The sequence below is a fragment of the Vombatus ursinus genome, unplaced genomic scaffold, assembly GCF_900497805.2.
Source record: "Vombatus ursinus unplaced genomic scaffold, bare-nosed wombat genome assembly UNPS02014196.1, whole genome shotgun sequence".
Taxonomy (NCBI): Eukaryota; Metazoa; Chordata; class Mammalia; order Diprotodontia; family Vombatidae; genus Vombatus; species Vombatus ursinus.
This window is the reverse complement of record NW_020953974.1, coordinates 3361-15639: the sequence shown is the minus strand read 5'-3', so window position 1 is coordinate 15639 and position 12279 is coordinate 3361. Positions and strand designations below refer to the sequence as shown.

At 35.8% G+C, this 12279-nt stretch overlaps 1 protein-coding gene across 1 annotated transcript; it reads right to left on the bottom strand.

The window, feature by feature from the left end:
• Positions 1 to 531: 531 nt before the first annotated feature.
• LOC114041848 (tetratricopeptide repeat protein 13-like) lies at positions 532 to 11472 on the bottom strand (the record flags this gene model as incomplete). The annotated part of the gene is made up of 4 exons (XM_027860482.1): positions 532 to 614; positions 9986 to 10096; positions 10900 to 11016; positions 11454 to 11472. Coding segments are annotated over 4 exons (330 nt in total), but the record flags the coding sequence as incomplete, so codon positions are not given.
• Between the last annotated feature and the right edge of the window lie 807 nt (positions 11473 to 12279).

Here is a 12279-nt window from a genome sequence, read left to right as displayed (position 1 = left end):
AATTTACAAGGTCACACATTCTTTCTGCATATTTTTCTTTGTTCTAGGAATTTTTGCTATCGTAGCCTTTTGTAATAATGTTTTCTTTTCGCTTGCTCTTTGCCCTCCACCTCTCCTTTTTTTTTTTTTAATTCTCCTTTTTCTCTTGTTTCTTGACTTCTCCTAATTCCAGGATCTGGTTTACATGCATTTTCTATAACATGGTTAGAAAACTCATCTAAAAATTCTTCCTTAAACAGTTTATATTTGGCAACATCAAGTATGTGTTTACAGTAGTCTTTTGGCACTGAACAGACTCCACAGTAAAGTGTCTAAAATTCGTTTTTTGCAACTAATTTTGCTTTTTAGGTTCCCTTTGCAGGCAGGGGCACTAGACTCAGGAAAGTTTTGGGCCTTCTCATACATGGGAGAAAATGGTATTTTTTCCTCACCAACCATGGCTTCTTACCCCAATCTAATGTTAAAAGCTTCTTTAAAATGTTCCTATCATTTTGGATGGCATTCAAATCAGCCCCAATGAAGTTCACTCACCTGTAGGCTTGACCAAGACTTTTATACGCATCAATAAAATCAGCTTTCTGTTTCAAGGCTTCTTTGAAAGACTCAATAGCTTCCTATAAAAAACATTTTTTAAAAAAATTTTGTGTAATTCTATTTTGTGTTTCACTGACATATGAAGACTTTAAAAATATAAAGATACATATATGTCATGCATGACTTTTTGCAGTTCCTTTAGAATAGACTTCCCAAGAAGGTGGGGGGAGGGGCTGCAACAAGTCAGCCAGAAAGGACACTCAATACTACATGAATCAAAAGGAAGTAGTTTTCCCACTAACTCAACGGAAAGAATAAAAAATTCTTTAAATTTGTTACTCTACTCTGAAAAGTGGGAAAAATACTGCCACCTACTTCACTGAGTTCATAGATCACAGAATTTAAAATTCTGTGATGAATAATGACAAAATACCAATGGTAATACTTGAAAAAAGATTTAGGAAATTACAACTAGTGATACAGTACATGGAGACCTGGCCTCAGAATAAGCATGAAGAGCTTATAATAAGAATAAGCAAGGGAGCTTGGGAGAGGGAGTTTCTTAATCTGTGAGCTTCCCACAATGATGCCATGCTAAGGACACACTACAAATGATAAGAGGGTAGCAGCTGCTATTTATATAAATCTTTATGGTGTGCAAAGAACTTTATATCCATCTCATTTTATCCCCCAAACAACCTCGTAAGGTAGGTGCTATTACAATCTCCACTCTACAGGTGAGGACACTGAGACTAAGAATGGCTAAGCAAATGGCTGGGGGTCACAGAGCCAGCAAACACCCAGGGAAGAATTCAGATCCGGTCTTCTTAACTAGATATTGTATCCTGTAGACTATGTATGATAACCATTAAGACACTGAATTGGTTCAACACACTAATAATGGGAAGAACTAATAATAACAGCTAATAATAATAACAACAGCTAACATTTATATAACATTTACTATGTGCCAGGCACTGTGCTAAGCTCTTTACAATTATGGTCTCCTTTGATTCTCACGACAACTCTGGAAGGCAGGTGGTACTATTATCATCACCATTTTACAGATGGGAAAACTAAGGCAAGCAGAGAGAGGTTAAGTGATTTGCACAGGTCACACACTTACTAAGTTATCTGAGACCAAATCTGAATTCAGGTCTTCCTGACTCCAGGTCCAGCATTCCATCCAATGCATCACCTAGTTAACCCCAAATCAACTAAGTTACAGGAGAAAAAAAATTAAGTCTAAATGAAAGCCTTCATAAATGAAGGAGAACTAACCCCAGGCTATGAACCCCAGAGGATTTAAACGTGCCAGAAAGGCAAAGGAGTAGCAAAATTAAATGTTAATCCACCTAAGTTTGGAAAAGTTTGCAAAATTGCTATCAGTAAAACAAATTGATACATTTCTCTTGGAGTGACTTCAGTGCTTCAAAAGGCAGAGGGCATCCATTCTCTGGCATGCTATTTTCGGGAGCACACACTGTGTTCTAGCATCATTATGCAAATATTATCTGGCTATATATAACCTATTAGTAACATGTGCCATTGGATTTATGGCATATTGTAAAAGTTAATAACAAGCAACCTATCCTGTGACATTATTAAATGCTAGATGGAAGAGAGGAAATCAATTATCTTAACCCATGCCTCCATTATGCACTGAAACAGAAAATTAATTATGAAGACATTTTACACATGTATACACTTCCACCCACAAAGAAAAAAATAAGCTTTGACAAGAACATCTGTTCTTGCATTATATAATCTTCAGTATTTTTAATTAAAAGAATTTCACTTCAAAAATCCTAAATGTGTATAAAATCACACCTGGTGAATATATTTAGGAGAAGATTACTCAGGACCATGTTTCTTCTAATAACCTGCCAAGTATTTTTCCCAAACCACAACAATTTCACTTTTTAAAAAAGTCCTTTCTTCACGTTCCCTCTTTACTTTCTTATGGGGATCATCTTTATTGGATAGAGCAGGCAAAAGAGCTTGTTTTTAAAAAGAATGCTTTTTAGAAGTCTAATTAACAGGGGAAAAAAACATGCCTACTTATTTGCTAATCCAAATGAATTCAGATTTGTAGTTCAGCAGGGACATAAAAAGTTAAAAAAAATCTTCTATTTTACAAATTTTTTAAAAACCACCATAATTAGACTTCTTTCCTGGACACCAAAATGTTCTGCTTATTGCCTTGAAAGATTACCAACTTCTAGAGGCTGAAAGTCAGCTACATTCTGCTTTGTTCCATCCATTTCCTCTTTCCTATCTGCCACTCATGCTAGTTAAGTCTTTGACTTTCTAAAGCATCCATGTCAGATTTCTCTTTTGCTTTTAAAAGTGTGGGGTTTTTGTTTTTCCTTTCAAGTCATTGCTTGAACAACTTGTATTTTTCTCCATCTCCCTTTATCAAAACAGGAGAGGACATAGGAGAGGCAGGATTTGAAACCTAGTAGAAACAAAAAGGCAACTAGAGTTGACCAACAATCAGAGAGCACCAAATCCATTCATCATCACAAAAATAAATTATCATCTGCCCTACTAAGTGACAGATGAACAGAATCCCCCCTAGCTCATTCTGAGGCTATCTAACATTACCAAGAGAAGAGACAGAAGTGGATTATAAAATTATAAGCAATTCTAGTTAGCTAATGGGAACATTTCAGGGATATGGCTTGGAACAGGCAATTTCGGATTATTCTAAATAAAAACTAAGCCCGGTGGGGTTCAATTGGAATTTTAATTTGTGACTTTTTTCTCAGTACAACCTAGGCATTTTCTGACATTATTTGGTTCTGTTACTTTGGACATTTGTGAAATTTTTAATATAACACATCACCTCAATTCTACTTAATGCTATACCCGAAGTTTCAGTGCATTTTTGTTGTCACCATTTTACAAGTCATCTGTTGGGATTCATTTTTAATTCAATTTGGACCTAAAGGAACTATCTTGAGAATATGAAGGTAATAAACTCATTGGTCCATATAATACATAGATTCTAAAATTCACAAGAGAGACAATATATTCAATTAGATGGAGAATCTGAATTAATTTGTGTAGCTTTTACTTTGCCAATGACTCAGTCTCTCCCATTCCATATTTCACAGGCATGCCAAACAGATGAGCTATTTTACACAGAGCTATAATCTTCTCTTAGAGAACTGCCGTGAAAACGCAATGGTTTATATTAACACTTTTATGTCATGTTTGTTGGAACATCTTCATGAACTGAGAACCTGAAAATTCTGACAGCCTGCTTCACTTCAGGTTACTTAAATTCTAAATAAATGATTAATACAGTACTTCTAGTTATCCAATCAAGCAATCCAGTACTATAAGCGGCACCTTCATTGCAAACTATACCCATCTGCAATACTTGCACCAGCTCTCATTTTGTGTCTGCCAGATGTGAGGAGGCAGAGGCAGAAAAGCCCTGATCTTGATTCTGCTAATTCCTTGTCAGTCATTTTACTGTGACAAAAAAAAAACAAAAACAAACAAAAAACCCCCCAAAAAACAAAACCCCAAACAGAATTCTTCACTTGCTTAGATTGTTTTAAATATTTCTAAGCTTTTAACAAAATCTTAGTATTTGGAATTTTAAAAAATTCTTTACAGGGAAGTGGGTGGGGAAGACTATTCATAGTACACTTGCTTCAATAAAATGCTTTAACAGTTTTTCTTAAGCAACAGAGCAGGCATAGGACAAGTTACACAAGCTTACTTGAGAGCTACTAAGAGTATCTGAGGGGATTAGGCTCAAATGAGATAATATTTGTACAGCACTTAACACGGTGCCTGGCATATATTGGATACTTAATACGTGTTCCCTTCTCTTTGAAAGTTTGAATCCTTACTCAGGAATAAGAGCATGGTAATATAACATAAAGAGGGAAAACTAGAATTCAGTGTGTTGAAGGGCAGAAGAAGTTTCTAGAATTCGCTAATTATAATAACCCTGAGGACATTTAAAGATGAAACTATGAGGAGAATCACAAATAATAAATAGAAAAGATCTGTCAAGAGTCCTGTAACAAGAGCTTTTCTCCATCAATAACGGGCACATTTAGATTGTGACATCACAGTTCCTGATGTCCCATGAGGCTGGAGAAAAGCACAAAAGAAACAGACATGAAGGTCAAGTGGTGTAGACAAAGGATACCCACAGTGTTGAAAGTGACATGATTCTTAATCTAGGTATCTGATCGAGGAGATAATAAAGGCTTGGGAAAAATCTTGCATCTTATTATTACCAAAAAAAAAAAAAGTGACCGAAAAAAATCAATAATTATTCAACCACGTACCTCCTTTCCCATCTCTTAAAAAATGCTGAGTGAATAATGTACACACAAGAAGCAGTACGGTAAAATGAATATAAAGAAAAACTTAGGAGTTAGGATATCAATGAGCTGAGATCTGGTTGTATAACCAAGAACTATCATTTACCTTTTTAGTACCCCTAAACAATGATCTAAGACTATTTATTACAGATTAGTTGCAAATTTGTAAAGATGAAGAGAGTTTCTATACCAGGAATTCTTTAAACTAATAAAATTTCAGGTGAGGACAAAAAAAAAGCTATATTCTACAGGAGATCACATCTTTATGATTCCACAACTGACTTTTTTTTTTTTTTTGGGTGAGGCAATCAGGGTTATTTGGCTTGCCGCCCCAGACACAGCTAGTAAGTGTCAAGTGTCTGAGGCCAGATTTGAACTCAGGTCCTCCTGACTCCAAGGCCAAAGCTTTATCCACTTTGCCACCTAGTTGCCCCCACAACTGACTTTTAAAAAAGCAGTAAGACAAGATTTCACTGTGCTTATTGCTGGTTGAAATTCAATTCAGCAGAACAAAAAGTCAACTTAAAGACTCTCTTCCAACAAGAGGTTCCCATGAACATTTTAGACAATATGTAAAGTGCTATGTTACCCTTAAAATGCTACATAAATGTTAGGTATTATTCCTACCTTTTAAAGTCATACAAAATTCCTTGAAAGGTGTAATAACAAAGATAACATTATTTGATGACTCTCTAATTAATAAAAAACAAGGCAATAGACAGGCAACCATATGCTCGCCATTGGAGCACGTCCAAATGCAGGGTCCAAATAGAAGAAGTATTCCCTATAGCTGGAAAGGTCCTCCAGATGCTCTTATTTGTGAGTAACATTGTGCTGACTATATTAAGACCTAGAACATTTTGTGTAGCTTCGTAAATTAGATCTGGAGCTTGATACAATCAGTACAATGTCATTTGCAAAAGGACTATCTGAAGGAACTCACCATTTAGATGGAATCCTTCCTAAGAATGACCCTGCATTGGACACCCTCCATGACACTGCCAACTGCCAAACACCTTCAGCAAGCATGTATCTCCCTGTTTATGCCTAATTTTCTATCAATAATCAGAAGATCACAGAAAGTCATCTCTCTTATAGGATCAAGTGATTCTTTTACCTTACATTACACAAGGAAGAAACCTTGTTAGAATAAAGTCTTTCGGGCTATACTTTGCTTTACTGAATCAAAAGCTTTTTAACATATTAATAATGATCACAGTAGTATCTTGCAATCTTACTTTTTAGTCAATTATGAAACTAAAGATCGTTTGTGAAAGCCTGGAAGTTCCTTTTTCACACATAAAGGAATATGGATTTAGAGCTAGCTGGGAGAGTACTTGGAAGTCACAGATGAGGAAACTGAGGCCAGCTGAAATGCCCTCGATGCAGGTTTTTTTCAAAAATTTTGTAGTGTTGGGAAAGTAGACATATGGGTTGGTTGTTAATATTGTTTTCAGCTGCCTGTTTACAATAGTAATAACATATGTAATTTTTCCAAGTTTTTAACATTCTACCTTTTTTCCACCTGTCTTGAAAACCAATACCGTGACATGCTTAAGATTTCATGGTCTCAAGCCGATTTTCTTTGTCTATGTATACCTGGCCCTGGTTTGCTTGCTCTTCCTATCTTTGGTTTATTTTTTATTTTTTATTTTGCTTTTTGGTGAGGCAATCAGGGTTAAGTGACTTGTCCAGGGTCACACAGCTAAGAAGTATCAAGTGTCTGAACTCACATTTGAACTCAGGTCCTCCTGACTTCAAGGCCAGTGCTCTATCCACTGTACTACCTCTGGTTTTTTTTTTTTTTAAATATAATTTCTACATATTCACATAACAAATCAAGGACAATGATGGTAGAGTTCAAATGTGGTGAGCTCCACTGTCAATGAAGAAGAAAAGACTTTGTAACAGAAATCCTGAGAACTTTTCTACTTTTTGTTTGTTGTCCCAGCTTGACCTTTAAATGTTCTTAAGATAATCTAGCTTAACTGGAACTCTCACCAAGCTTTCAATAAAATTATTTTTTCTTTTACTGCTTCTGTGTATTTTATGAAATGATAGCGTTCATAGTGCAACATGTGGACAGTTCAAAGACTTTATCGGTATCCTCATGATATTAGGAAAAACTGAGGAAGGCCTCCAGAACACCGATTGGATTCCCTGTGTCTACTTTATGGGAAGACAAGAGTCACATGAAGAGGTTGATATTTGCCTTGCTGAAAGAAACATTCCTATCAAAGAGATTATAGATCCATTTGGCTGGGTGAATGATCCCCAAATTCTTCCACCATTCTTCTCTAAAATTGTAAAAATAAGTGAATATTCCAAATTAGTATTAATTTTGGCTTCCATCTCTTTCTTTGAAAAGGATATCAAGCATTTGTCAAGTAATGCATTTTCTATGTATGTTTGGCTCCACAGTTGTCATTATTACTATACACTGATTAGATTTCCTTAAACAATGTTGAAAGTCTGTGCCAATTTCTATTGTTTGTATATTTCCCATTTTTAGATGTCAATAGTTTTTTTCAGATTATTTATTTTTAGTTTCCAACATTCACTTTTACAAGATTTTGAGTTCGAAATTTCCCCCCCTCCCCAAAACAGCATGCAATCTGATACAGGCTATACACATACAATCACATTAAACATATTTCCACATTAGTCATGTTGTGAAAGAAGAACCAGAACAAAAGGGGAAAACCATGAGAAAGAAAAAACAAAGAGAAAACAGTGTGCTTCGACCTGCATTCAGACTCCATAGTTCTTTCTCTGGATGTGGGTAGCATTGTGCTAGAGGTCAGTAGTTTCAAAAGGCCGGGATGGAGCAGTTTTAATTGTCCAACAAAGATTCTCATTTTTATCCTTTCTTCTGATTTGATTTTGATTTTAAAAGTTTGGACAGCTGATTTCAAAACGACTCATCTGTCACCGTGCAGTGGAAGGCGCACTAGATTCGGAATCAGAGAACATAGTTTCGATTCTTGTCATTTATGGCATATGTGAACTTGGGTTCATTTATTTAACATCTCTGGGCCTCACTGTCCTCATTTGGGAAGTAAGAGGGCTAGACAGATGACACATCTATGATCCTATGATTTGTAGCCAGTTGTTTCCTATCCACTAAGATAGTTTCATATTTTATGATGTTATTCATGACTTGGCAAACAAAGGTACGTTTTCGTGATTAAAAAAAATGTGAAATTTCTACAAAGTTTATGAGCCTCGGACTTCCAGTCTCTTACTCCAAATTTCAAAGGTTTTTCACTGTCTTTCCCTAAGCTCACTTCTACACTCAAGTCACTGCATGCTGAAGTATATTCATTTGGAGGTCTTAGGAGTTGTTGATATAATTTGTCCTTGTTTTTTGCAACAGATATTAGAACGTGAGCTGCAATCTTCTTCACAGTAGTCTTTTGGCAGTTTTTTGCAGGTACCTACCATGAGCAATGCAGCATAAGATAATCAAGTGTTTCCAGAAATGTTTCTTGTTGCTTCAGGACAAAAAAGAAAACCCAACTCTGTTAACTCCTTCAGCTGCTACTCCAAGAAGGGCCTATGGAAACATTCTTCTATTTAGCTACAATTACAGAAGGCATAAACCTTCTGATTTTGTTTATAATAAAAAGATCAGTGAGGATATGATTTGGGTCGACTAGCAGTATCAATTTGTTGGTTATTAGACAAGTATCTTACATTTTGAGAATGAATAATTAAGATTATTTTTACAAAGTGCTTAAAAATTCTATCATTCTTAGTACCTTCTGCCACTCCTCCTCTCTTGTTCTCCTACTCTGCCAACAAAGTACAAGAATGCACGTAGAACTGAGAGCCCTTTTATATTTCCTTGTATAACAGGTGGTCATGGTCAAAGAATTCATTGCCTATTGGCTGGCCTGCTGGTGACGTGCTTCTCTACTCTTCATTATAATGATCCTCAGAAAGCACACAGTCTGCTGCCAGGACCAGGCATGAAGTCTTTATAGCAAAGTAAATCAGGCCAGAGCTTAAGCCTTGCTGTCATATTCTTCCAGACCCAAGGATCACCCCCACGCCACAATGAGGAATCAGAGTAGGACTTTTTCCCAGGGCTACACATACAACATACATTTTATTTGAAACCAAACTTTCCATATTAAAATTACCCTTAATTTATTAACTGGCTTTAAAGGGTTTTGTTGTTGTTTTTAAACAGTCGAAACATATTAATGAGATTCAATGCATTAACTACAGCAAGAGTCAGTAAATTACAGTCTGCAGGCCAAATCTGGGCCTCTGCCTCTTTTTGTACTGCCTGCAAACTAAGAATGATTTTTATACAGTTTTCTGACTGCTGAACTAAAGCAAACTTTTTATAACAAAATTTTAAAATTCACTTTACCTTAAAAGAAGTCACTGACCTATCTCATTTATTTATACCCATACAAAAATAAAAAAGAATTAGTATCCTTCAGAAATAAAGTTTCCCATTCCCATACTCTGTAATCAGAGTAGCAATTTTTCTGACAGCAAGAATCTGGAAATCAAGGAGTATGCAGAGTAGTTGAGGAATGGCTGAACAAATTGTAGCATGTAAACATAATGGACTATGGTTTGCTACTAAGAAATGATGATTACTAGGAACCCCAAGAAATACAGGAAGATTTATATGAACTGATGCAAAATGTAGCTGAACCAGGAGAACAATTTTTAGACAAAAACTAGAATAATGATTAACAAGAACACTGAAAGAAGTTGACTTCTGAGGTTGTTGAAATATCAATTTTGGTTCTGTAGAACTGATGATTAAACACATCTCCCTCCTACTGGATGCAAAGTAGGAGACCACAGGTGAGCAATGTTGCATACACTGTTACGACGCAGTCAAATGTCCAACGGTCAAATGTTCACAATTTTGCTTAACTGTTTTTCTTTGTTATAAGAGAGGGCTAAATTCGTGGGGGAGGTGTGAACCCTCCCTATATTGAACTACAACATGAACCTACTGTTCTGGTTCCATCTGCAAAGGACTGTTGTAAAAACCAAAGATATCAATACAATTTATTTTCCAAATAAAATGAGTGTCTTTTACTCAAAGGTAAGTTTTACAATATTTTTACCTTTAAAAGGCCTCTGTGAAAGAAAGTTAAGCCTTTGTACAGCATAGCTATAGCTTGATTTTTGTTCAGTTCTAAAGACTGCTGAAAGTCTTCATGGGCTGTTGCATAGTCCTACAAGAAGGGAAGGGAAATTATTGAAAAATGAAAAGGATTCTTTGTTGAAACAAAATTCTAATTCATTTTGTTACTAAACACAGGCATCTGGTTTTAGGACTCACTTCAAAGTTTCTATTTCATTCACCAAGATGTTTATGATTTTCTTAAGAAATGTTGGAAAGGAAAAATCCGTCACAAAGGCTCAACTACTCTTTATCTCAATTATAAAACTGAGATTATTCCAAAGTATTTTTCATGACTTGGCTATTTCACCAGTCAATTCTTATCTTCCATTTTCCCCCAACATGAACCCTCTGTTTTGGCTCCATCAAAAACTACTGAAAGGGCAAATCTTCTTGCTATAAACTCCAAGGAACTGTTCAAATTGTTACTATAATCCTCATGGAGAAGCCACAGTCACATTATAATACTTGGTCCAGACTCAGAATCACAGCTAAAAGTTAAATACTGATGCTGCTGATATGCATCCATAATAATATCTGTAAGAGAAGTGAAAATACAACTTCTGCTCCAAGTTTTCTTCTGCTTCTTACTTTTCTTATCCTAATCCAACCAGTCAGTAAGTACAGGCCACCAAAGAAAGAAGTAAATTACAGGCCCTTCGCATTTTCCCACAGGATATTATTGTGAAAAAGAAGCTGTTTTCAAAAATGCTTTCCATTGCAAAGCTGCAAAACAGTCAGACCTACACCTGCACCCTTCCCCCATATCATTATCATCAACAGTTTTCTAAGGCAAAGGGAAAGTGAAATCTTTCTTACTATAGTGGAAAATGTCCCAAAGCAAAAACAACTCACCTCTGATATGAAATGCAAGGTCCCCCTGTGTCGATAGAGTCGTGCTGATGGCTGCAGTTGGATAGCTTTAGTGAGATCACTTACTGCTTCACTGATTCGTCCCAGAGGGGACAGTATCTAAAACCAACATATTCCATTAAGCTAGAGGGAAGTCTAGGTCACCTTAAAACTGATGAACACTTTTAATATTTCAATACTAATTTCATCTTTCTGTTTTAAAAATCAATTTTACTTAGTATAAGCACATAGCTGAATTCTTTGTACTTTGCTCAAATAGCCAAAGAAAACAAAATGATGTATTTCTTTGTCCCATGAAGAACATTGGTGAATTGACTACATGGCGATTGCTTTCACATTATTTCACATTCTGAGGCATAATAGATGCTACTTTTCTTCATATGTGCACATATTTCTTCTCTTGTTATTTATCTTTCAAATTCTATAAAACTGGACCTTGATATACATTGTTTAAAATATAGCTAAGAAGATTCATCTGCGTGACATCTATGAATCATAAAACTAAGTCACATTTCTGGACACATTTCAACACTTACCACAATCTTTAAATACACACTGCATGGTAGCAAGTTCTATATATAGCTAGGGTTGAATGACAGCTTGCAAATTTCCAGCCCTTCATTTGTGTCTAACTTGGTAGATGCTATTTTCACTGGTTAGCTTTCTAAAGAACCCTCATTCTTTTGGGATATACTTTTCTGTTTGGCCATCATTTGGAGGTGAAGTTATGATCTTGAAAGTTAAAGGGAAAAGACATGCTGATGACCATATGACATGGAGTAATGCTTCAATTATCCATAGGTCACTTATGCAGCAACAACAACTCTCCAGAACATAATTGGGAACCTATAGGTAAGCAAACAAAAGGGCTCTGAGTAGCCAAAATAGGTATTATGAAACCCAAGCACTTTACTCAGAGTAAGAGTTCCCAGCAACTATTTATTCTCAGAAATCATCCTAAAAATTATGGTGTTGAGAAAAGAGTGCTGAACCCAGATCCAGAACTAGGTCTGAGTTCTGCCTTAGACATTTACTAGATATATGAATATAAAACATAACTTCTTCAAACCCTACTTTAGGGAATGTGCTTCGTAAATTCTAAAGCACTAGACGAATGGGAGTTTTTATTAGGTTTCTCAGTCCTAAGTCCTCAGTTCTCAGTTACCCCAGTGCTTGGAACTAGAAAATTAAATAAAATTAAAGACAGGCTGGCTTCATTCTGCCAGCATCCAGCATTCCCTCCCTTCCTTCCTAATGACATCTGTGAGCACATCAGCTTTGGGTTTATCCATAGAAGACATAGTCTAGAGGAAAGGAAAGAATAAATAAAACAGTGACTAGAAAGACAAGGACATGTTGAAT